The following is a 27,071-nucleotide window of genomic DNA, read 5'->3' on the forward strand; positions in this document are numbered from 1 at the left end:
GTTTAGAATGTAGCAGCACATCAGAAATAAACCATTCAGTGATTTATAAACAAACAGTATTTTAAAATAAATTCATTGAGAGACAGGAAGCCAGTATAAAGACCTCAGAATGGGAGTGATGTAATCCACTTTCTTGGCCTCAGTGAGAACTGGAGCAGCAGCGTTATCAATCAGCTGTAGATGTCTGATTGAATTTTTAGGGAGACCTGTAAAGACAACGTTACCGTAGTCGAGGCTACTGAAGATAAAAAGCATGGACAAGTTTTTCCAAAACCTGCAGAGACATCAGTCCTTTAACCCTTGATATATTCTTAAGGTGATAGTAGGCTGACTTTGTCATTGTCTTAATGTGGCTGTTGAAATTCAGGTCTGAGTCTATGACTACACCAAGATTTCGTCCGGATAATTATGGTAACTTATTTAGTTGTCCATAATCTGAGCCAGTGGAAGCATGTAGATGTTAATCAGAAGAGGCCCCAGAATGGAGCCTTGGGGAACACTCAGATGTGTAATTACCTAGACACAAAGTAGTTCCTTTTATTTAAGTAGGATACAAACCAGTCTAGGTGCTAGCAAGTCCAACCTAGTTTTCCAATCGGTTGTAATAAAGTAGAAATATTACCAATCAGAGAATTCTCTGTTATTATTCAGTTGCTGCCAATACTAACTTGGCCAAACCAGCTCCACTGGCACAACAGTGGAACTAACGACGGGTGATTAATTTCTCTTTAACCAAGAGCACACCTGAAGGGAAGCACTTAAATAGATTTATGTTTTTTGTTTTTTGGTGGGGGGTTATAGCAGAATGACCATACGGCTAGTCTGTTCTCTCTCTCTCTCTATCCAACACTTGGCCAGATGGCCATGACATATTTTGTGGCTATTCATAGTCACCAGAGGATGATTGTAGTGATGACTGGTCACCCTTTTCTGGAATTTCCTCTTGCTCCAACAGCAGGACATTTATTTGCTGTGAAGTTGAAAAGCGTCAGTGTGCATGCCAGCTACCATTTTGGATGCACCGCAGTCTGCCCATTCAAGTTTCTGTATGCAGTTTGAGATGATCAAGCTGAATTCAGACTAATCTCATGTGCATCACTGTGGAACTGCAGACCTGGGTACACAGGAAACATAGTACAGTTCCCTTGTTTTTTTATGTCTTTTGAGAGGAATGATGTGGTCCATAATGTAGTTCTAGTTTGGTAACACAGTTCTAGAGTCAAGTCAAGCAGGACAGGTATATAGAGATACAATATATACTGTATATATACATACAGTATATGCAGCATATATAGATGCATGTTATACATATATGCTAAAAATGTACACTCACTTTTAACCTGGAAGCATTTTCAACTTCAAATCATCAAAATCATTATTAATTCAAGGTTCAAGGTTCTGGATTTGACTCTGTGGTTACACTCATACATAATCAAGTGTAATAAGTTTTATGTATATATCTTTAATTTCTCCCACCTGTGTCACTGTCTGTTTAACATCCCCTACAGCTTAATAACTTTACAAAGTAATGTAAAACTATAATATTAAACTCTTTCACAACAGTAGATCAGTTATAAAATTATACTATTTCCGGCTCTCCGGTCTCCCACAGTAGAGGTAATGAAGTGGGAAATCATTACATCCCTAATGACTGAAGACTGGATTTCCTTCCTTTTCATAACAAGCTATTTGTATTAAACATCTATTGATCTCAGCGGTCACCTAATGGTGATAAATAACTTCACTTTAGTGACATTGTGTGTATCTCCAAAAAGAAAGTTGTTTACTTACAAGTTTAGTACATGTAACCATCCTTCAATAAAAGGATGTTGTACATAATTATTAACGGCACGGGATGTTATTTAGCTTTAATTGAGAGGATTTAGAAAGAAAGAAAGGAAAAAAAGAAGAAAAAAGAAAGGTTTGTGGATGTGGTGGAGTTTCATTGAGGAGATTGCTTCTGGCTGGAAGCAGTGGAAAAAAAGCCTTGTGCTGACGGGCTGCAAACCAGACGCTACCACATGGAGAAACACACTGAGAGAAAGACTGTTTCTGACGGAAAATACTTTGCCTTTCTTGTTTTCCCACAACACAAACTTTTGTTTATACTGTACACCTTTTAAAACCTGAACTACAACAACAAGGAAGTTGGTGAGTCAGTAACACAGCACAAACCCCTCAAGAAGTAGGAAAGACATACACTCTCACGTTAAATGCAACATGTAGGGAGAATGGGACGCTCAGTGGTGTTTTAAACCCCCAACGTCTCCTTCCAGGCAGTGCTGCGACCGTTGACTTCAAGGCACTAACCCTAACCTTAACCCTAACCATAACCATAACCATAACCATAACCATTGCCTAATCCTAGTGCCTTCCAGGTATTATAGAATTGCCTTTATATTGTCAAAAACTACACTGGTTGAATGCAGACTGTAATGTAAAACTATGAATGCTTCTATTGGATCAACCTAAATCAGCTGTTGAGTCTAACTGTGGAGTGGATAGAATAAACGTATAAGGCTAGAACATCTTTATTGTTTGAATAAATGTAAATGGACTGTATTTACATAGCACTTTTCTAGTCTTACCTACTACTCAAAGCGTTTTTACAGAGTGCAGGCACCACTTACCACTCACACGAGACTGCCATGCAAGGTGCCACCTGCTCATCAGATAAACATTCACACAACGATGGTGCAGCATCGGGAGCAATTTGAGGTTCAGTGTCTTGCCCAAGGACACTTCGACATGGTACTGCAGGGTCAGGGATTGAACCAACAACCTTCCGATTGGTAGGCGACCGCTCTACAGCTGCTTTTTGAAGTGAACAAAAAGCGGCTTTTGTGCCTGTCTATGCTTCTGTGCTGTGTGAGTGGGGATTATGTCATCAGCTGCAGTCACAAAGTTGTGAAGTGGAAAGAGAAGTGGCTGCCGTGCCCGTCTCAAAGTGTCTCTGTGCTGTGTGTGTGTATGAGCCTGGATTACGTCATGAGCTGCATTCACAAACGGTGCAGCTTCCCGTGCTCAAAGTGTGCTGCATATCTGTGGAAGAAACAGATCGGGACCACGCAGAATGGCACAAGTCTAAAGCAGAATCACTGAATGAATTTGCTGACGACTGAGGGCCCGCTGTTCTAGCACACCGATTATCGGGAAATTCAGCATCCTCTCCCCAAAATGGTAATCCTATGTTATAATGATCATCTAATGGTCTGTCTCTAGCTGTAGTCTACATACTCTACTATGACTCCAGCCATGGACCTCCATGTTTTTTTATGCACCTGCAAAGCCTCTATACACGGGAAGACACACACTCACTGTTTTCTGTTGATTGAACATACACACAGAGCAGTGCAGCAGAAACAATGTTTGTCTAATTGTGAGTGATCTCAGGAGAGGGCCTGCGTTTTCCTGTGTTTTCTTCCTTTATCACTGTTGTTATGCCTGTGTTGATGGCTGACTGCTGGGCAAAGAAACTACTGACATGCCCTTGGGCCTGGAAAACACAGACACTCTGTGTGTTTCATGTCGGATTGGAGATGAAAAGGGAGGGAGAAGACGATTTAAAGCTGCCACAGAGAAGCGAGACACTGTCTCAGTCTTTAGTTTGTCCCAGGGGTGTACCAGACCTGGGATTAATCCATATCATAATATGATTCACTGTTCCAAATTCAGAGGCTGGGTCCTCTGAAGGATGTGGGCCATGAAGGACCTGAAGACCTCCTACCCAAATAAGACAGTCTACCCTCAGAGACTAAAGCTATGATGCATTAAGGCCCCACTCAACATTTCAAACATTGCTGGTACCACTGGTTCACAGCATGAATTATGATAATTCACTGCAATACGTGATGGACGACTGACAAACGGTGTTCTTAAAGGCCCTGTCAATCAGCTTCGTACTAGTCAGGCTGGGTTGATATAGCACAATGTTATCTGCATTGATGTAATTGTTTTGACCTTTCTGCCTGTAGCAAGTAGCATACATTTAAATATAAACTTACTATAGTGTGACTTTTTAATGACTTTTCAAAATATTTTCCTATGACTTTTTTGACATACTATACTATGACTTTTTTCAACATACTGTACTATGACTTTTTTACAGACATACAGTACATGTCTGTGACTATTTTTGACATAGTATACTGACTTTTTTATGACTTTTTTCGACATACTCTACTATGACTTTTTTCGACATACTATACTATGACTTTTTATGACTTTTACAGCATACTATACTATGACTTTTAGAGTTTTTTTGACATACTAAACTATGTATATTTTATGACTCTTTCTACATATTATACTGTGACTTTTTAATGACTTTTTTTTGACATATACTACGACTTCTATGATTTTTTCAACATACTATACTATGACTTTTCGACATACTGCAGTATGACTTTTTTTCGACATACTATACTATGACTTTTTTCGAGATACTATACTGTGACTTTTTAATGACTTTTTCGACATATTATACAACGACTTTTTATACCGGTTCTCGACATACAACACTATGTATGACGTTTTCCGGCATACTATACTATGAATATTTTATGACTACCTCGATATATTATACTATGACTTTTTATGACTTTTTTCACCATCCTATACTATGACTTTTGTCGACATATTATGCTAAGATTTTATGAGCTTACTGAGATCAACACTTGCATTTAGACCCAAAGGTTGGGAGTTCAAGCACCAAAGGTAACAAGGTGACCATCTTATACCTACTCAGCCATTGTGCTGTGGACACCTTTCCGGGCATGATTTAGATGTTTCTGTGCATCAACACACCTGTCTGAAATGATGAGCTCATTAGTTTGTGTCCTAGCTAGTGATGGCCAAATAAAGCCTCATGAAGCTTCACAAAGCATTTTCTTTATTTTCTGAGCCCACTAGATGGCGCTCTCTGTTCAACAAAGGGTTGAAAACCCACTGATTTGCCATTCCTTGAGCCTTTTTATTTAAACCAAGAGTGCCATCTAGTGGGCTCAGACAATTAAAGGTCCAGACACACGGACCAGACGGCCGACCCTCTGCAGAAAAGGCAGTTGGACTGATCAGTGTCCCCTAGTTGGTCAAAAAAGTGCCTCGGAACACACCAAAGCGACGAGACGTAATACGTCTCCATAACAGCAGGCGGTGCTAATCTGTATTGTCGCCCAAAAATGAAAACCGGCAGCTGATTGGACGAACGCGTCACGTGGGTCTGGTTTCTCCAGAAATTCAAAGACAGACTGTCATGGCGGCTTGTTCAGAATACGATCTCATATTTTACTAAAATAGTTCACCGAAACGTGTTTCTGAAAACATTTTAAGCGAGAAATAGGCCGTGCAGTTGCTGAATCTGTCTTCATTTCAGATCGACAAAGGTCAGTTTAAAAGATTTTCGTCAGAATTTCAGAGACTCTAGTCATGCTCATTCCGCTCCCCGTTTCCGGGTTAGCACTCTTCCAATCAGATGGGTCATTTGAGTCCGACTGCCGGCAGTGCCCGCCCCGCTGATTTTAAATGTCAAATCGGCCAAAATGAAGGCAGACGGCCCCTCGGACGGACGACGGCACGGAACACACTGAACAGACTTGAGTCACTGACCTCGCCAGACTGTCCAACGGCCGATTATCGGCTCGGTGTGTAGTAACCTTAAAAGAAATGGTTCACGAAGCTTCATGATGCTTCATTTGGCCATCACTAGTCCTAGCTTAACATGCCACTGTGTACTCTGGAATTATGCTTTGCGGATTGGATAAGTAGGTATCTATAAGAGTTGTAACAGTTTTACTGGTTTTCAAAACGAGAGGTTAGGAGTATAAATCCCCCACGCACCACTCACCAACCCTCACTTCAACAGTAGCCCTGTTAACTGGGCATACTCAACAGATGACCAGGACTATCTCAGTTTGGCCCTTTTGCTGACAGAATCTTCTTTTATTTACCATTTTTTATCCTCTTCTCCATCCTTTTTTTTCCTGCTCAAAATGCTCAGTCCCAACCATTGCTCAGCTATAATCTACTACTTTTTTATGACTTTTTCAACATACTATAGTATGACTTTTTTCAACATTCTGTATGTGTTTTTATACCTTTTTAGATCTACTATACTAGGACCTTTTTATGTCTTTTTCAACATACTGTACTTTGATAATTTTTCTGACATACTAAACTATGACATATACCTTTTCTCGACAAATGGCTTTTTCGTCTTACTGTTTTTTTTTTAGATACTATACTATGACCTTTTTTGACATACTGTACGATACTTTGATTTTTGTATTACTTTTTATCGGCATACAGTATTATGACTTTTTATAACCTTTTTTCAACATACTATACTAAGACTTTTTTTACTTTTTCGACATGCTATGACTTGTGACTTTTTCAACACACTATACGATGACTTTTTTATTACTTCTTCGACACACTATACTTTGACTTTTTATAACTTTTCCGACATACTATACTATGACATTTTTATGACCTTTTATACATACTGACTTTATTATGGCTTTTTCGACTCATACTATGTTTTTTTTTTTTACATGCTCTACTATGAACTTTTTTATTACCTTTTTTGACATACAATACTATGACTTTTTATTACTTTTTTCGACATACTGTACTATGACTTTTATTCGACATATACTGTACAATCACTTTGTGTGTTGGTGTGTGTGTAACTTGTGCTGGACTTACATGCAAAAGATGCGAAAAATACTGTTTTCCCATAATGAAAAGATAAAAACATGCAAAAACATTTTAATTTGTAATCCAAATTACACATATACAAGGATTCAGGATATCAGCATGTCATTTTCAGAGACCACAGCCAAAAGAACAACAAGAGAAAAAAAATACAATCTGTACATATTTCAGTTTACAGTGAGTAGCCAGTTGAAGAGTACCAGAGAACACTAAGGCAAATCATCAGCAGACAAAAGAAACATTGCCTTTTTTGTATTTAATCCACCACAGCAGAGTATCAAGAAGTATCTTTGCTACAAAACAAGGACTGAAGTCTCCCTTTATTAGCAGTCAGCTGCATAAGTTACATTGTGATAAAAGCAAAACAAAAAAACAGAAGATGTCTATCTAAAGTTTAGCATTACTGTACATGTCTTATCACGAGCTTTGGAACACCAAACTGGCAAAAATATGCAGCTTTTTTGTACAGCTCTGGGTTTGACCAACATCTGCTTCCCACCAATAGAAACCAACGACAACACTGTCAAACGCTGTGACTCAGCAGGAAGGAATACATCCTTACCACGACGTGGCCACTGGTCCTGAATTTGATGCTAGAGTTCATCACACAGAGGTGCTCGAAAACTTCATCGCAATTTGCCCATTAGATTTTAAATGTACAGGAATTTAAAATCGTAGTAGTATCGTATTGGCCCAAATTTTAAGCTGATATTTTATTCTGGATATAGAACATGAAATAAGACATCCACAGCAGCAGATGTTCTCATTGAATGAAAGTACCAGCTCCAACAGAGTGTGCCTCACACACCAAGAAAGGGGTTGCATTATGGGTCCTATGTAGCTGCAATGTTGCTAGGCTAGCAAGTTCCTGCAAGGTCATTTTAATGTGTGGATGTGTGCGTGTAATTTCTGGACGCCTTTACTGCAGAAACAGACCTGGGACGGTTCATCAGTCCATCAGCCGAATGCCATAATGAGGATGCTAACTGTCAGAGATTCTGAGATATAGATATATATATATCTTATCTTATAATGGATATATTTTTCCTGTACCATTGCTTTTACATTGGTGGAACTTTTCATCTTTGATATTATCCTCCAGTGACCATGAATATGTAAAAGTTCATGAAAAACAGGCCAGATCCAACTGTTGCTACTGTGGCAAAACTGTCTCCAAATAAAAAGGCAACAGAGAAATGCAGCAACACATACGTACATAACTGCTCCACTGCAACAAGCAAAATCAAGTTACAACAACTTTTTTTTCCTGAAATTCACATTTTGTACGTCAACATGTATGAGCAGAAGTAGAGACAGCGGTTTGCTTAATGGCTTTTCTGCCTGTTTCACATTCATGTCCTCTACCTTCTCACCACTCTGCTCAGATCCAGACAGTACACAGGAAACATACTGGGTTGGTCATTTTAAACAGCAGACCTGAATATTAGTCACCACTCAGTCCCTTTTATATTCCGTTCGCAACCTGTTCGTTGAACATATTCATCTGTGGATACAAACTCAATTCATTTTCTTCCTGTTGGGAATTTTGTCATTTTGCAGATCTTACAGTTGCTCCTCTTCAAATGCTTTCAGATTTAGTTTTCTTTGCTCGTGGCCTTGATTCTTTGTCGCCATTTTTGCTTTGTGTTTTCATTCATCTGCACAAACACATCAATACAAATCACATTTCATCACTGTGTTTTTCACCACTTTTGATTTTGTATTTTGTCATCTTGCAAAAAAAAAACCCAAAAAACATTGAAGGTCCCATTTATTTAAACTGCACTACAAACAACATGTTCTGCTTGTAAAAAACCTCCCAAATTCAGACAAAAAGTCATTTAAATTCATTGTGGCACACACAAAAAAGCTTTGACGTGATGTTGAATGATGAGTCTCTGCAGAGTAGGTGGAGCGCAGACAGGACATTTCTGATACTCGGCCTTGTTAACACGGGCAGTCAATCGCATTCATAGTGGAACAATGTAGCGAAATGAGCCCAACGTTTTTGCACAGATATGGAACGACACCAGCTGTGATTAAGCCTTCTTGTCAGAGGAGAGTATTGGGAGTATGTTACAAATTAAAAGACAAACCTGAATATGTATATTTGATTGTGCTAACCTCTGTGACTGATTAACATCTACACATTGAAATATATTGGGAGTGTAGTTGTCGTTTTCAGACTGAATCAGATGGAAACACCTAGAGCCGTACAAGTAAAGCCATGTTTTTGCTGGTAGGATCCTCCAAGGCGTCTCATAATAGGCTTCGCCATTTAGAGTGTCCATCCAGTGTGTCTCTGTGGAAATGACTCACATACACGCACACACACACACACACACACACACACACACAATCATTATCATGGCAAAGTGGTCCTGCAGTTGCTGTTGCAAAACACTGGGAGCTTTAAAGCAACGTATAGAATCAAGACTGAACACAATCAAAAGAATGTACAAAAAGGCACATTTGACCCCAGTGCTCCTGTACTGTGAGATTCAAGTGTAAATGAGCGTCTGTAGCATGGCCATCGTGGAGACAACAGCCCCTCTGAGCGCTCACGTTAGTTAGCACAGGGGCTGGCGCTCACATAATAAAATCCTTTAGCCTCAACTGCTAGGCCAGGAGTCAGAATGGTCCCTAGTGTCATCAACCGTCGTCATGGCAGCGAGTCTCTTTACAAGCTGTCCTGTGGTAATACAGAAGCGCCGATCTAGAAGTGCCGATGCTCTTTCCTTAATCCCATCCCCCTGGAGAGGGGCTGGGGAGGGGAGAGGTTGGGTTGGGGGGGGGGGGGGGGGGGGGGGGGGGGGGGGGTGGTAGGTCGGGGAGGTGAGTGCTAGTCGTCGCCACCGCCGTACAGGTCGGCCAGCTTGCGGAAGCGCGGCCCCCAGTCGCCGAGGTAGTCATAGTCCTGGTCTCCGCAGCTGGAGGAGGAGTACAGGGAGCTGAGGGAGCCGGCGGTGGAGCCGCTGCCCTCGTAGTCAAACACCAGCAGGGAGTCGTAGGGGGGGGCGGTGGGGTCGTTGTCTGCTGCCTTCAGGCCCTGGAGGAGACAGGAAGAGAAATCAGGATGTTTCTGCATCACATTCATCAGTGTGATAGATAGACTACCAGACTGGCCAGTCTACTGTTGGCTAGTGATGACCAAATAAGCATTTTCTTTATTTTCTGAGAGCACTAAATGGCGCTCTCTGTTTAACAAAGGGTTGTGTGGCCGGGTTGGGTCAGTGGGTAGAGCAGGCGCACATATACTGAGAGGTTTATGCCTCGACTCGACGCAGAGGTCCAGGGTTCGTGTCTGACCTGTGACAATTTCCTGCATGTCTTCCCCCTCTCTCTCCCCTTTCTCAACTAGCTGTTCTATCGATTAAAGGCTGAAAAGCCCAAAAATAATTAAAAAAATAAATAAAAAGGGTTGAAAGCCCACCGAGTTGCCATTTCTTGAGCCTCATGAAGCTTCATTTGGACATCACTGACTGTTGGTGACTACACATCAGCAGTGGATCAGCTGGGGGTTCCGTTTGTTACTCGATGTCACATAGAGCTCAACAGTGAGTGTCCACTTTTTGAATGGTTCTGGAAGTGATTTTCCCCATTCGTTTCCGAAAAGATAGAGTTTTTAAATCTGGACCAAGCCAAGCAGCTACGAGATGAATGTGACCATAAAACATTTGATTCGGTGAAAAACTATATTTAGAAAACAGAATAAAAGCAAAAGGTACAAGACTGTGTTAATAATGATCATAGACTTCAGTGGTAGCAGCTCGCTAGCGGTTCGCGGGTGCGGTAAACATTTTCACGGTAACAGCGAGCTCCACTAATCAGGGACATCGCCGTCACGCTTAGAATTGTGGAAAGTATAGTACTTCCTCTCACGAATAAAACGTGTTTTTCTTGAAACATGGTTGATTTCAACAGATTCTAACCCCCACTGCGTAAAATACGGACGCTTGGTCAGGTGCCTTTGGCGTTGTTATCGACGCAAAAACTCTCCTTTAGCGTCATATCTAAACGCACTTTAACTAAACGTGCTTGGTCGGGACTATTGGCGTCACATTTGGCGCAGTTAGGTTTAGGAAAAGGTCGCGGGTGGGCTTACGTTTCCATGACACGCGGGAAGAACAGGACGGTTGGTTTTAGGAAAAGAAGAACGGACGGTTGGGTTTAGGAAAAGAAGAACGGGACGGTTGGGTTTAGGAAAAGAAGAACGGGACGGTTGGGTTTAGGAAAAGAAGAACGGGACGGTTGGGTTTAGGAAAAGAAGAATGGGACGGTTGGGTTTAGGAAAAGAAGAACGGGACGGTTGGGTTTAGGAAAAGAAGAACAGACGGTTGGGTTTAGGAAAAGAAGAACGGACGGTTGGGTTTAGGAAAAGAAGAACAGACGGTTGGGTTTAGGAAAAGAAGAACAGGACGGTTGGGTTTAGGAAAAGAAGAACGGATGGTTGGGTTTAGCAAACGTGACACGCGGGACACAGGGTTAGGGTTGTTTGACCCATCCACCACCCCAACCAACCTCCCTATGCGGATTTTCGGCCTTTCATACTACTCGCTAACGTAGTCGCTCTTAGTGCTACGTCATCTTCAAACCCCGTGTAGCTGCTGCTCTCCCTGGCGCGTTCTACAAACACGCTGAAGAGCGCTTTTTGCGTCGCTTCTGACGCTGACAGCCACTGTCCAAACGTCTGTATTTTATGAGTTTGGAGTGAGAACGGGTTGTTGATTTAATACGGACTTTCTTTTTCGCAACCTCACAGTCCGTGGTCAGTCTCCCTCGGATGGTTTAGACTTCATGGCTGATAATCAAAACCTTCCTTCGGTTACCACACTGTTGAGCTCTACTCTATTACTGATACAACCTTCACACATGAAGCCTCTAGCTGTGTTCAAAACGGTTCTCTGTACGTGTTACTTCCGTATCCCGCGATCCAACAGTGGAAATGTGACATGCAACATACAGTATATCCAACCATTTACTAGGGGTGGGAATCTCTTGGCGCCTCACGATTTGATTCGATTCCGATTCAGAGGCCAACGATTCGATTCTGAATCGATTATCGATGCATCTCAATGCAACAGTTTTTTTTATGTACATTTCCATGCGTGATTTTTTAAAATATACATATAAATCTGAGTTTGCCAATCACTTCTGAGACAAAGCAGCTAGAAAAAGCTTAGATTTTGACATATATTTGTCACACACAAGTTTTAATGAAATGTGTTGTCTACTGACGTCCATTAAAGGCCTTAAACCTGCTTGTGGAAGTCCCCTTCTCTCCCAGTAATCTTCCATGTCAGAGGCTCAGTCATGAGGTGGACAGATGTAATGTGATAAAGGAGATGAACAGCCTAGATGTACTTTGCCTAATTATTTTATGTATGCCTTATTAGATCATGTGCATATATACAAAACGTAATTTCTTTTTCCTTTTGGCCATTTTTCTGTGTTTTTTTTCTGCACTCTTGCCTAAACTCTAAGTTGTTGTCCATTATCCCGTCCTCTTTCAGTCACTCTGTTTTCTGATTCGTACTTGTCTGGAGACAGTAACTTTTAAATAATCAATTATTATATATCTCCTGATGCAACGATACTTTCAGCGAGTGTCCGAAATCTGGTTTGCCAATTCCCTATATACAGTAGTTCACTGTTAAATAAACACTATATAGGGAATAGTGAGTGAGGGAATGAGGGAACGGTTTCCAACACAGCTTATGTTTGATGTGGGGTAAAGAGCATGCCCATTCAGACCAGACTCATGTCACAGGTTTATCTCTGGCGTTCCCATACTCATCACTTCTAAACCAGAGGACAGTCATTAAAAACGCCCTGTTTGCACCAGAGATGTTCCACATGACAGAGTATCTCTGAGACGGAGAAAAAGCAGAATTTATGGTTGAGAGAGCCACAAGACTCTGAGGATATCTAGCGCAGGATTATAGTAATCCTATAATATGTTTATAGTAACTGTACAGTACAGCTGAGAGTATTAAAGAAACCTGTGTTCATGCTTTCATACCAAAGCAGAGCAGTGTAAGAGCATGTTAAGCCCCGTCTGATGACCTTTGTTGACCCATTCAGACACAGAGCACAGTTCGCTCTCCCAAAGAACTGGGATTCAAAATGTCTCCCTTCCAATCACAAGACAGCAACCCCACCCCTCCCCCCTCTAGAACAGGTACAAGAGTGGGACCTGGAGATCAGAATAAGGGGTAGCACAGGGAGGGAGTAGAAAGGTAGAAAGGTAGAAAGGTTGTGTTCGTGTGCATGCGTGCATGCGTGCGTGCGTGTGTGTGTGTGTGTGTGTGTGTGTGTGTGTGTGTGTGTGTGTGTGTGTGTCTGTAGGGCTTGAGATGGACAGTAGTGAGTGCCGGGGGAGAAGGAGGGATTATGGAGGCGCGTAGAAGAGAGGAGGATTTGGGTCAGGCCGGACAGATGCTGACTTTATCTCCAGGAGGAGATTCAGCAGATTACCCAGCCTGAACTTAAAACCACCCCCCCCCTTCCACACACACACACACACACGCACACGCACACACGTTTTAGACACATACATCATTTTTATGAACTCGCTAAAAAAACGGCACACTGGGAGAATAAAAGTACCGTCTAAAATGAACATTCGCAGTCCAGAAAATGGCAGTTTCTTATTGCCTGCTCAGAATGGTAAATCTGATAAGCAGTGGAAATGTCTTGTGGGCGACGTCTGACTGAAGACACTCCCGAACGTCACTCTGAAACTTAATGGGAGGAGAGAATTAACGCGGAGAGGGAGAAAGAGAAGAAGAGAGGGGGAGAGAGGGAGAAGGAGAGGGGGAGAATGAAAGAGGGATAAGGAGAAGGGGAGAATGAGAGGGAGAGAGGGAGAAGGAGAGGGGGAGGGGGAGAGAGGGAGAGGGAGGGTGAGAAGCATCCGCTTGTCATGTCTCCCGGATTAAGCTGTCTAGATCAACTCGCCATGTCTGACAGCTCCCCCTCATTATTCATAGCTCGGCTTGGCAGATGTCTTTATGCAGCCCGACTAAAACACACACACACACACAAACAATATGGACGCAGCTAGCACACAGAGAGCCAAATGCATCCGCGACGATGAGTCTTCACGCCCGAGACGCCCCTCTGCCGGGCGCTATGCACTCAAGTTATCAGAATTCTGAGAAAGTAACGCTAACGCTGAACACAGAGCAGCAGCACCGATGAAAACCAGTGACATATATTCAAATATCAGCAACCAAAGTACTGACACAAACCCTCTTTGGACAGCCTGAATACACTCTCACCGTCCTCCAAGAAAATGATAGCATCATTTGTTCAAATGTCTGGATACGACCTATATTTGCACGTTAACTGTCAAGAGACCGCTTGACTTATGACACCTGTCTTTGGGGAGCAAAGGCAGAAGTGATGTGTTGCTGTTGTAGTGGTTGGCTGGGTCTACGAAGCATATTTGACACAGGATGCTGCTGTTCCCTTCTTGCTACAGTCAGTTCCTAACCTGAACTAAGTAGGAAACTGAGGCTGTGCTGCCATATAATACTTACAATAATGTAATACATGCTTGGAAAACTACTAACCAGCTTTTGGTTGAAGCTGCAGGAATACATATTTTTATATTTCAATGGATCAAATAGCTAATGTGAAAAGTGTGGTTCGTAGTGACAAACCCACATCATCACCAACTCTGCGTTCCACTCAGCCTTACAATTGTTTGGTTCTGTCTCTCATCGACTTATTTCCAGCAGCTGTTTTCGGTGATAAAGCCACCGTACACAACATGTGTCTGTCCAGCAGCAAACAGCAGACGGACCAAGTTCGCAAGCTAGCTGGTGAACATACTAAAGTTGCTGATATGCACATGACGCATGCTGTTCGCTAACACATTCATCAAATCAATTTCATAAAGTCATAAAGTCGTGTCACTGATGTGTTTAGAACTTGTTCTGCTACCCCACAGTGGCCCAAAAATCCAACTAATGCAGCTTAGTAAGCTACGTTTTCTCATCGATTGATTCTCGTCTGTTGGCACAAACACGGTGTCATTTCCTGTTGGCACAAAACGCTATACTGTACCTGCTATGCCCTGTGCACCGACAAGATGTAATATGTTATATAGTACGAAAAAGGAACCCACACTGTCCCTTTAAGGAGCTGTGGACGGCCTGCAGCCAGTCCGTGGGATTAACTCAACGCAATGGATTTACCTCTAATTAGGTAGCCAGGCTGTAGCAGGTCTGAGGCCAGCTAATCCTGACCATTTGCAAAGCTAATTAAGAATCACACAGACACTGTTCTCTCTGTGTTTCTCTGCCTCTCACTCGCTTCTGTTTGTTAACAGTCCAACCACACATCATCACATACCACTGATGCATCACTGATGCTATCCTGTCATACCAGGGAGCCCACTGTTCAACTGAGCCTAGACCTAAATGGGTTTTAAAACGTGCATCCTTCTGTGTACTTCCCTGTCTGCAGAAATGCACTGCATACTGTTTTAATTTGCAACAATCAAAGTTGGTAAGTTCCCACACTGGCTGCTCTGAATAGCTAAGGGTAGTGACCGTTTGAACTTCAATATCCCTAAATCCTTTGAGGTGATGAGGTAAGCTGAACACATCTTTGATGCGCTTCACCAAAGGATAGAAAAGCGATGAGAGAAGAAAAAGATCTAACGTTGGCAAATCCCGCCTTTTCTGGACACGGCGTTTGCTTACTGCTGTCGAACAGACAGCTTGCATTTCACTCAAGTTGTGATTCATCACTTCCTGTGTGCCCGACGCCAGAATGTAATCTGGGGGCACAAATTGAAGAACTGGTTTGGACTGGCAACAACACGTACGTCACACACAAAGACGTCCAGAACAGACCCAGTGTGTTGCCGTACCTCGTGGATGAAGTCTCCTATGTCTCCTGGGTGGGGGGCAGCGGAGCGGAGGGGGTACTGGTGCTCATGATGGAGGGGCCTCTCATCCAGACGTCTGATCCCCACTTTGACACACTCTGGCTCTAGGGCATCAGGCTGCTGCAGTTGACTCAGATCGTAGTCCTAAACACACACACACACACACACACACACACACACACACACACACACACACACACACACACACACACACAAACAAACACGTTGGTATTATAGTATTACAAGTCGAGTTCATTCTATTTAACAGAAAATAAAGGAAATGCTGAAGCTTGATTTGGACATCACTAGCTTTAGCTTACTAGCGGTGAACACAAAGTCCAGCTGAGGCTGATGGGAATGTCATTAGTTCTGGAGGTAATTAGTCATAAACCAAAGTGACCAGATGATGGGGCTGGAGGAAAAGTCAGAGGATCACCAATCTGAAGTCTGAAGCGAAACCTGAATGGGCTCTATCTAATTGCTGACGAGATATTTCAGTCTGTGGCTGACTGACTGATCAACAGACAGCCATACCATACCAAGAGCCAGCCGCCAAGCTAAGCGACACATTCTGACTCCGGCAGGCCTAACGTTGCCTTTCAGGGGAGCACATGCTACAATTGTTGGGCTGCTTGTAGTTATAATTGACTGTATTGCGACTCAATAAAAAAACAACAGATTTTCCTAACTTCCAATGAAATTTGCTAAATTCTTTGACTCATGTCAAAGAATAACCCCACCCATACCTCCTCTGTGTCTGGTGCAAAAGTGAAAACCAATAGGAGACACATGCAGATTTCTCTCTGAAATTTCTCGCTGGACAACACCAGTTATTAAAACTCCTCATTGGACATGTATATTTATTTTTCTGCACATTCTGCACTAAACCGAGCAGCCTCCTTTTTCTCATGTTAACAGCTATTTTGTATATATTTGTTTCTGTATTTATTGTTTAACATGTTTGTATATGCACTAACCACCTGTTAGTGTTACTTACTTGGCCATAAATCCTTAAATCCTGATTTCTGATTTGACATGTATTAGGAAAGAGAAGCTGATCTGCTGCTGATATGAAATACCAACACTTCTTATGGTCTACTTTCTGTCCTCTAGCAGTCAGAAATCTCTGAATGCAGCTTTAACCCTTCCCTAACCTGGACCACAGCATTGTGACAATATTCAACTGAAAGTATAGATAACCTTCCTCATACTTCTATCACTGTGAAGACATTAGAGGATCTATTCTAGTCAAATCTAACTGAATGCAACTTCAATAATCGCTTGATTAAAACAACCTGCAAAACACTGGACATTGTTTTTACTTTGACAATATGATTTTGAATGGAAATAATGGTTATTTTGTGGATTATTGTGATTCCAAGTTAACTTGCACACGATTATGCATGGAGAGATAACGACCTCCGGCCTTTCCTGAAACAGAGACATCATCTGTTTTGGGCAGAATATTTGTGCTGCTGTAAATTCACACTACAAGCTGAATGAGAACAATTAGTGCTTGGCTTGAACTTCCATACCAAATCCAAACAAACCGATCTATACGTATGCATAATAATGCATTCTTCCTCACACCAGGTGCAGTGTATGCCTTTTGGATATACAAATGTGCCGGCGCTCCCAACGATCAAATGACTCATGATGAGAGTAGCAGTCTTCATCAGGACGATAGAACATACATACAAACCTCTTACAATCGACGGATCTATCATGTGTCTAACGGCTGATATAGTGAGAATTTCAATAAGTTAAATGAGCACCAGGAGCTCCACTGATGCAACGTCTCCCATTTCCTCACATCATCATCTGTCCTCAGGGAGGAATCTAATGCTATCTAATTAGCATCCACTTAGAGAGACGCAGTTCCTCGTTCACCTTCTATCACACAACACCAGCCCAGTCAGAGGGGAAATGTGTGTCACAGCCTCTGATCTCTTCATGTTGAATGCTAGTGTCTGAGTCAAAGCACCAACCATCCAGAAACCATTTGGTGCCCTCTGGTCTCCAAGGAAATAGACTAAAGCAGCCACTTTCAGGACAATAACAGCATGCTGTGGACTGACCTTGGGCTTTGTTCACAATAATGGCTGACCAACAGAAAAACCTTTCACTGAAGAGTGGCTGAGAGCCCTGCAATAAACCTGCAGGGAGAAACCAAATGTACCAATCCAAAAGGACCAGACAGACGGATGTCCTCTCAGTTATGACATTTCCACTTCTTTAAAGGACTATTTAAAAAACTATACCAGTATTCATGTATGTTTGGCCTCTTTCCTGCAAATGATGTACACTTTACATTATTCCGTACCACGTTTTAGAGCATGTTGTAGCGTTTTGAATAGTGTTTCCTTCCAGGAGGTCATTAGTTTGCATTTTATTCAATTATTTCTTTGTTAATTGTTCATGGTTACACGATTGTATATGCAGACTGCACTGCATTACCTGCGCGATCAAATTTATAACAATAAAAGCAGTTGTAGTTTTCGATGTGATGGATGACCAAACTCAAGCTCTAATTTCTGCAATTTGAGGTACAGTCATGTGAAGAAATTAGGACACCCATGCTCAAGTTGACTAAAAAGAGGAATAAAAAAATCATCTTTAGGATTAACAAAAATGAGGAAAAATCCAATCTTTAAGGACACCAATTTTCTTTGTGAATGAATAATGTATCGTAAATAAATAAATGTTCTTCCTTAAAATACAGGGGGCATAAGTGAGTACACCCCTATGTTAAATTCCCATAGAGGCAGGCAGATTTTTATTTTTAAAGGCCAGTTATTTCATGGATCCAGGATACTATGCATCCTGATAAAGTTCCCTTGGCCTTTGGGCCATTATTTATTTACGATACATTATTCATTCACAAAGAAAATTGGTTGTTTGATTATTGTGATTCTATCTGGGTTGGGTATCGTTTGATTTTTTCAGATACCTGCGCTACAACGATACTTTTAAAACGGTGTCTTTTAAAAGTAACGGTTCAGGCACCGTTACTTTAAAAAAAAATAAAAAATACCACGAACCGTCTGGTCTTTCATACTGATCGTGGTCAGAGTGGCTCAAAGAACCGACTTCTTTTCTCCTGTAGGCAATCATTGCAACCAGTCTATGCAACCACGTCCGCATTGTTACAAAATCTTGGGAGGTGGGCGGCTTGGCGATCAGACCTTCCGCGCATAGTCGCGTTTGTGTCATATCGCCGTCCGCACCGCGCCAACCGCGCTGAACGTAAGAAGCATGAAAAAAACTTTTACGTCCCAGTGTTGGAATCCTCTACAGTGTAATACAGTCACACTTTACACCGTTTAACGTTAGCTGTCAGCATTTTAACTGCATTTAATGTTTAATCCAGCTGCTAGCTAACGGTACGCTAACGTTACCTGCTGTCGAGTGTAGTGTTGTCAAGTGTAGTGTTGTCAAGTGTAGCGTGACATGCAGCGATGCTTCTGTTGTCCCTAATGTCCGTTTCGGAGCATCAGTGAGCAGAGCAGGCATTTCAGTGACACCGAAATGAGGCACCGGAATCCGCGTTGTTATTCCGTCCGGTAGATACTGGTCGTTTAGGCATCGGTGCCATATTAGCACCAGGTCTCGGTACCCAACCCTACTCACGCTAGCAGATAGACACAATGTTGTTTTGAACTAAATGCTAACATCAGCATGCTAACATGTTCACAATGACAATGCTAACTGCTGATGCTAAGCAGTTCAGAATGTTAATGTACACCTGAGGCTGATGGGAATGCCGTCAGCCAAACTATTGGCCCGAAGCAAACGTTTGACCTGATGATAGCTCTAGAAAACTTGAGTAGTATTTTTTCAGGTGGCATGAATGAGAGCTAATATAAGAGATAAAGTAAGAGATAAACAAAAGCTAAGACCTGCTGGGGGACGCTAGATAAAAAGTCAGGGGATCAACCAATTAGGATCCACCTTCTGATCTGGTACAAAAGATTTGTGTGTTCAGTTTAAGCCAGCGCAAAGTGCAAAACATCGAGCAAACAGTGATCCCCCACTTGTACAGTACTGTGTGTGTGTATGGTTGTACATATACAGTGTACCTCCCTGCTGTAAAAAGTCAAACATGTGGTCGGCTGGGTAAATGAGGGTTAAACATTTTCTCAGGTGAAGTGTGGAAAAGCTTATGTGCTTGGCAGCAGCAGAGGAGTCGTGTGGAGGGACACAGGAAATTGTTCTCCAACAGAAAGCAATTAATCCTGTTTCTAGGTCCTCTTTTGTAGTACACTTAATCTTAGCTGGAGGACAGATGATTGGAAACTGTAGAGAAACAGAGAGTGTGTGTGCGTGTGTGTGCGTGTGTGTGCGTGTGTGTGCGTGTGTGTGTGTGTGTGTGGCAACATGCTGTGTATTTCACTTTGTTTCTGAGAATGGGAAATCAGAAATAACATAGAAACCAAAAAGAGAGAAACCCAAGCCAGTGTGTGTGTGTGTGTGTGTGTGTGTGTGCGTGTGTGTGTGTGTGTGCGTGTGTGTGCGTGTGTGTGCGTGTGTGTGCGTGTGTGTGTGTGTGTGTGCGTGTGTGTGTGTGTGTGTGTGTGTGTGTGTGTGTGTGTGTGTGTGTGTGTGTGTGTGTGTGCGTGTGTGCGTGTATGTGTGTGTGTGTGTGTGTGTGTGTGCACTTTTTTCACTTTGTTTCTGAGAATGGGAAATCAGAAATAACATAGAAACCAGAGAAACCCAAGCCGCGTGTGCGACGTGCTGTGTGTGGCAACATGCTGTGTATTTCACTTTTTCACTTTGTTTCTGAGAATGGGAAATCAGAAATAACATAGAAACCAAAAAGAGAGAAACCCAAGCCTGTGTGTGTGTGTGTGTGTGTGTGTGTGTGTGTGTGTGAGAGAGCGTGTGTGTGTGTGTGTGTGTACCTGTGTGTGAGTATGCATGTACATGTGTGTGTGAGTGTGTGTGTGTGTGTGTTCGAGTAAGTAAGTACATTTATTTATATAGCACTTTTCACAGATAAAAATCACAAAGTCCTTGTGTGTGTGTACCTGGTCCTCCTCTCCTCCTCCCTCCTCATCATATTTCAGGATGTTATCTCGGACGTCGTCTTCTGGGTCGATGAGGAGCTGCTTGGCCTGCCGCTCTTTGTCCCTCCTCTTCATCCACATCACAAACAGCAGCACCAGCACTGCAGGACAAGTGGCACAAAAAGAAGATAAGGACATTATTTGATGTGAGCCTTACTGAACACCAGGGACTGTCTTCATTTCAGATCGACAAAGGTCAGTTTAAAAGATTTTCTTCAGATTTTGAGAGGCGTTAGTCAGACTCATCCCGCTCATCATTTCCGGGTTAACGCTCCACCAATCAGATTGGCCATTGAGTCCGACTGCCCGCCTTCCGATTCGACATGTCAAATCGGCCCAAATGAAGGCCGACGGCTCCTCCGACTGACGACGGCATGGAACACACCGAACAGACTTGAGTCACTGACCTAGCCAGACTGTCCGACGGCCAATAATCGGGTTGGTGTGTCAGGGCCTTAAGACTCGGACTTGAGTCGCACGTAAGTCGCACACACAGTGACTTCAGAAAAATGGGACCCGTGGGAACAATCCTCATTTTTTGGGATCGTCTGATGAGCTGACTGTTATTCCCCTCCCTGCGTAACCTATAACCTACCTACATAACACGTAACCTATGTGCTGCGCGGCCACACCTGGCACCGGCAGCTGCAGTCCCATTCATCAGAAGCTTTGGCTTTAAAAACTTCAGACAACAAGACCCAAACAAAAAAAAGCGCTGAATGCTAAATATGTGGTATCAAGATAAAGGATTCTGGCTCAACCACGTCTGATTTTATCAGGCACCTGAAAATTTATTCTGTTTAGCTCAGGATTAGCTATAGCTATATATTTAAAATCCTTTATATGGCTCTGCAGTGTTCTGCGCAGCCTGGGTGGAGAGCAGCAGGGGATACAACACATTATAACCACCAGAGACTTGAGACTTGACTTGGACTCTAGCTCAGAGACTTGAGCATCTCTGATAGTTCAATATCAAACATCATCTGAAATCCCCTCATATGGGACTAAGTATTTTAAGGAAGGACAGAATCACACAGTTCTTATTTTGAGACAACCGGTGGGTTAATAAACTTGATGTGAATCTTTTGATCGTATTCATCTGGGTGGATTTATGAGAGCCGGGAAGCTCCGGGTGTGCATGTGTTTGTACACTGCTGTAACTGCAAGGGCTAAAATGCATTAGGATGCTGAGTGAAATGCTAAGTGAGGACAATTTAAACCCTAGAGAGGGGATTTGAAAAATGGCTTGTCACCATCTCAGTGAAACCAGCAGGGATGGCTTTTAAAGAGACAACGCAGACAACATATCTAGTCTATTTAAGGCTACATTTACATTGCTACGTTTTTGTTCAAAAAACTAATTATCTTTTGCTACGTTTCCCCCTCTCATTCCCCCTGCTCTCATTTCCGAGCCCCTAAACCGGAGACATTTGTAAACACTTCTGACCCGTTTTGGTTTGAAAAAAAAAATCCTGTTTTGAACGGCAGTTACAGTCTGGTGTTAGAATCCTCTACAGTGAAATACGTGACTGTGTTTCACTTTACACCGTTTAGCTGTCAGCATTTTAACCGTGTTTACTCCAGCTGCTAGCTAACAGTAGGTTAACGTTAGCTGCTGCTAAGTGTAGTGTTGACTAGCGTCCTGTGCGGCGATGTTTCAGTTCCCTCTAACGTCCATTTTTCGGAGCATCAGAGACAAGCGCAGGCATTTAAGTGGCACCTAAATGAGGCACCGAAATCCGCGTTGCTATTCGGTATGGTAGATAACGGTCGTTATGGCACTGGTGCCGTATTAGCACCGGGTCTCGGTCTACAGATCTACACGATTCACGTGGATGATATTTTCCCATTCAAAATGGTGATTTTCGCCGAAAAGCGACTAGTTTGCAGGTATGTACTACTCTTTGGCCGGCTCGCAAGCACAAACAAGTGTGTCTGTTGTTTTGTTTCCGGTCTAGCTAGAGCCGGTGTGGTGTTGTAGTTTTTCTAATGTTACTAGTTTTTGCAACAGCATGTGAAAAAAACTACAAAGTTTGCTAGGCCAAGAAGAACATTAATCTCGCGATAAATAAATTGACGGCGTTAAAATGGGTTTGTGTTAACGCCGTTAATAACGCCTTTAACTGAAACCTTCCACGCTTGAATAGTTTATTCCAATCTAAGGTTGTACTTATAAAAGACTGCAACAAAGAAGTGGACGAAGCCACCGTGACATCACCCATTGGTTTGTGGACTACTGTTTTTGAAGCCTTGAGTTTGGCATTTTTTTATTTATTTTTTTTTGGGGAAGAAGCTCAAAAGGGCTATGCACATGAAGTGCTACTTGTTAACAAGCATAAAATTTATGAAAAATTGCAACCAGCTTGATATTCACACTTGGGATTAGCGCATGGTAAACCTATGCAAGCTCCACTCACAGTGACTGATGCTAGCTGCTGGCGGCAGCTACAAATGGAACAAAACTGGGGATTTCTGTGCCTTTAAATGCAAACAATAGATGGAGTAAAATGTGGTAAGAGAGGTTGGCATGGCTGAAATAAAGTATTCTGGGGCCCTGGGGCAAGATTAGGTTAGGAGCCCACTGGCTGCGTTAGGGTTTTCACTAGTGATGTTCAAAGCTTCATGAACCATTTTACAGTATTTCTTTTTTGACCCCACTAGATGGCGCTCTTGCTTTAAAGAAAAAGGCTCCAGGAATGACAATTCAGTGTGCTTTCAACCCTTTGTTGTACAGAGAGCGCCATCTAGTGGGCTCAGAAAATAAGGAACATGCTTCATGAGGCTTTATGAGGCTTCATTAGGCCATCACCAATTTTCACTAAACTCAGACTCAGTGTTTGTTGACTCTGCGTTGATTCAACTGTGTACTAATTTTTCAATCAGTTTTCAGCCCAGTAGATTCACACTTTACTAGGTATAGCATGTCCCAAACGTCTTCCACACAGCCTGCCACAACAACTGATGTAATGTCATTTCACAAAGTTTTGAAAGCTTCAGATGTCAGCTTCAAAATGATATACACATTTTATTAACATTTTCTTTCAGATAGTGTAAGCAGAAAGTACTGTTATCATTTCTTCATTCTTTTATATTGATATTTTATACTGTTGAAATTCAAGGTCTACTAAGTCCTACAGCAACACGTGTGTGTGTGTGTGTGTGTGTGTGTGAGAGGCTCACCTAACAGTATGATGATACAGATGAGGATGGCGATGATGGCTCCAGTGCCCAGTCCAGCGGCGATGATTCGCTCCATGTCCACACAGTCTCCATGGTGATCACACTGGCAGACCTTGACTCTCAGATAGGACGTGTTGGACATGGGCAGGTTGCCAGAGTCTGTGATCATGATGGGTACCTCGTAGATCCCACTGGCCAGGGAGCCGATCCTCAGTCGGAGCTGGGTGTACTCGCCTGGAGTGTGATAGAAGGGCAGATAGATGGAGGCATTGATAGGCAAGAGTTGCATGGTAATTCCTCACGTACGGACTTCATCCTTGGACATACACTTATACACTTCCACTCAATTACACTGGGAGCTGCCCGGTACTGCTAATGGTTGTCACCGTAGCAGCTGGGGGTTCTTTGCATTGCAAAAAGCATTTCAGCAGACTGTCTACCTCTGATTGATAGAAGAGTTCTGCATATTTTTTAGGATACCAATTTAAGTCGAATCAGACACAGAAAAAGAAGCTTTGCCCAAACATTACACATGCCTGACCTCACGAAAAAGCAGTTACTGGGAGGTGACTTCCAAAAATGACTGAAGTAAAAAGGAGAATAAAATATATTTCTAAATAGCTACTGCCACAAAATATACCTGATGCCCAATGAGTCCAACAGGCCCAGACTGACCTTGTAACGTGGCTTTAATCAAGAGGAGAAAGCGGATCATTTTCATGTCTCAAGTCGTCAAGGGAAAAAACACCTGGGGTAAAAATTCTAAACTCAAGGTTCACTTGGTGGCTTATTCCAGAGCTTTGAACCATATCTCAATGCCTTCTTCAGCTAAAAGAACACACTCCAGTATCATCATGTGGTCAGGAGGATCGGGTAGGTGCAGCAGATCTGATGGGCACTCCAGGCAAATGGGTATAACGAGTGGAGTTTGATAATTAAAAGCAGGCTGGACTTAATCAACAGGGAGCAGGGGGAGCATCACAGTGGGACGTCTTTACATTCAGAGGCTGGTGCAACATCGTGCAACGGTCACCAGCCATCAGCACTTACAAACCTTTCTATACCTTTCTAGAGTTCTGCTGCATCCTTATGACGGGCCCCCACTGAGTGCTGTATGACTTATAAACTTATCTTATAAACCAAATACAACATGGGAACCGGATATCTGTGAGCACAAAACTGCTCATTGACCGAAAATAAGTCAAAAGTCATGGAGCAGCAGTCAGCGGTGACCGGAGGACATTCACAGCTGACACCAGAGACAGGAGTTACCATCTCCACCCATATATGACCACCCGTTAGAAGATCCGTATTTACACCACGTGATGACAACTGAGCCAATCCTATTCTCTGAGTAAGGCTGTAAGCTCTGAAATGAGCCAGGAATTGGACTTTGAGTTTGGAATATTATATATATTGTCTTCTGTAAATCGACATCATTGTTAGTCTGTTAAAGCAAGACTCCAGGTTATATGAGCAAACTGCAAGTCAGAATATCCTTTAGGTCTGTAAATGCTGACCATTAAACTGACACAGAACTTAAACATTTCACTTTCAAACAGTATTAGCAGCCGTTTTTTTTTGTAAACAAAGCTGAGACCATGTCCTTTATTACACCGAGCTATTTAATAAATAAGGCTTTTTTAATGTTATTGCTTTTGTTCTGGATAAAAACGTGACACTGGAAGTTCTCATGTCAAGTGTTCAAAGTCAGGTCTCAAATAACTCCCGTCTCCTTGCAGTCATGTCCAAGGGTCTTAGGGTGGCTTGTGGCTCGGAGGTAACGAGGTTGCCCCTCAACTGCAAGATTGGCGGTGTGATCCCAGGCTACTCCGGCCACAAGTGTCCAGGGAGCTAGACCCAGAACCCAAAGTTGCTCCCCGGGTGCTGTATGTATAACTGCCCACTGCTCCTAATACATAGGATGGGTTAAGTGCAGTAATTAAATGTCACTACATTGTACTGTGTGTATGTGACGAATTAAGAATAAAGTTGTTTTTTTTTTAAAGTTTCGTCAAAACAACGGATCATTTTTCGGACACACGATCTCATACTGACCATTGAGGCGATTGAGCGTCCAGTTGCGGCGTACGTCTGATGGACGACCGGCCAGCTCGAAGCTGAAGGGTCCTGCGTTAGGCGTCAGGTCGGGGTCACTGGCTGTGATGTTGATGGAGTTTGGATCTGGCCTCTCACACATCTCCACCTCAGGGGGGAACACGTGGGGTGCGTTGTCATTTATGTCCAGCAGGTACATCTGAAGGGTGCCTGTCCCGCTGGCAGGCGGGATGCCTGGACACACAATCAGGATATTCAATATTTAGTCTTATCTTTTACTTTAGTGTTTATTTAACAGTGACAATGCACAATACATCAGAGTTCAGTTCAGAGATCTTTATTGTCGGCCGAGGGGAAATTTGATCTGCACATGAAACATCTGAGCAGCACACAACCAACTCATTAAGAACAATTTCATCACTTAAAAAGTGAAGTGTCGAATGAAATCCCTTGAGATCGTCTGGAAAAGTGATTTCTAAGTGTCACTGAGAAGGCCCAAGTGACACTAATAAAACCTGTGCATTCAAGAGTTGTGCAAGATAACAGCTTTATTTGAACAACTGGTTTGTTTTTGCTCTAAAGAACATCTTGATGACAGTTTAATGTAATGTTAACACATGAAGCTAAATAGTTTATTAAAGTTTGATAATTGGGCCTGTCATGACATATTATGTTGTCTAGGATAATGTCAAGTTGTCATTACAAAGACATCGACAGGTTTTATTGTCTAGCTAATGTCAAGTTGTCATAACACAGAGATTGTTGGGTTACACTTTACTAGAAGGTATCTACATAAGAGTGACATGACACTGTCATGAACGTGTCATGGACATAAACAAGTCATGAACGTTTATGACATAACGCTTCTGTCATTAAGTGTCATTCGGTTTAAGTCATGAAAAGTTAGCGTTAGGGTCAGAGTTAGGGTTCATGTGTCATGACAGTGTCATGTGTTCATGACAGTGTCATGTGTTTATGACAGTGTCATGTCACTCTTATGTATATACCTTCAAGTAAAGTGTTACCAATTGTTGTCTTCGTTAATGTCAAGTTGTCACGACAACTACATCTCGGACAATGCTAACTTAGCATTAAAAGTGTCATAATTTCCCGAATGACACTTAATGCCAACAGTCATGAACGCTCAA

General features: G+C 42.4%; 1 protein-coding gene across 1 annotated transcript in view; it reads right to left on the reverse strand.

Moving 5' to 3' along the window:
- Positions 1-8,583: 8,583 nt before the first annotated feature.
- LOC144523740 (cadherin-2-like) overlaps positions 8,584-27,071 on the reverse strand; it is a 101,243-nt gene continuing 82,755 nt past the window's right edge. Inside the window, exons 12-16 of the mRNA XM_078259557.1 lie at positions 25,924-26,157; positions 23,866-24,099; positions 20,647-20,786; positions 15,599-15,760; positions 8,584-9,763 (exon numbers count right to left, since the gene is read on the reverse strand). Coding sequence (XP_078115683.1) covers positions 9,557-9,763; positions 15,599-15,760; positions 20,647-20,786; positions 23,866-24,099; positions 25,924-26,157 — 977 coding nt within the window. The 3' untranslated portion in view covers positions 8,584-9,556. The remainder of the gene's footprint in view (positions 9,764-15,598; positions 15,761-20,646; positions 20,787-23,865; positions 24,100-25,923; positions 26,158-27,071) is intronic.

The sequence above is a fragment of the Sander vitreus genome, chromosome 9 (genome assembly GCF_031162955.1).
Source record: "Sander vitreus isolate 19-12246 chromosome 9, sanVit1, whole genome shotgun sequence".
Lineage (NCBI taxonomy): Eukaryota > Metazoa > Chordata > Actinopteri > Perciformes > Percidae > Sander > Sander vitreus.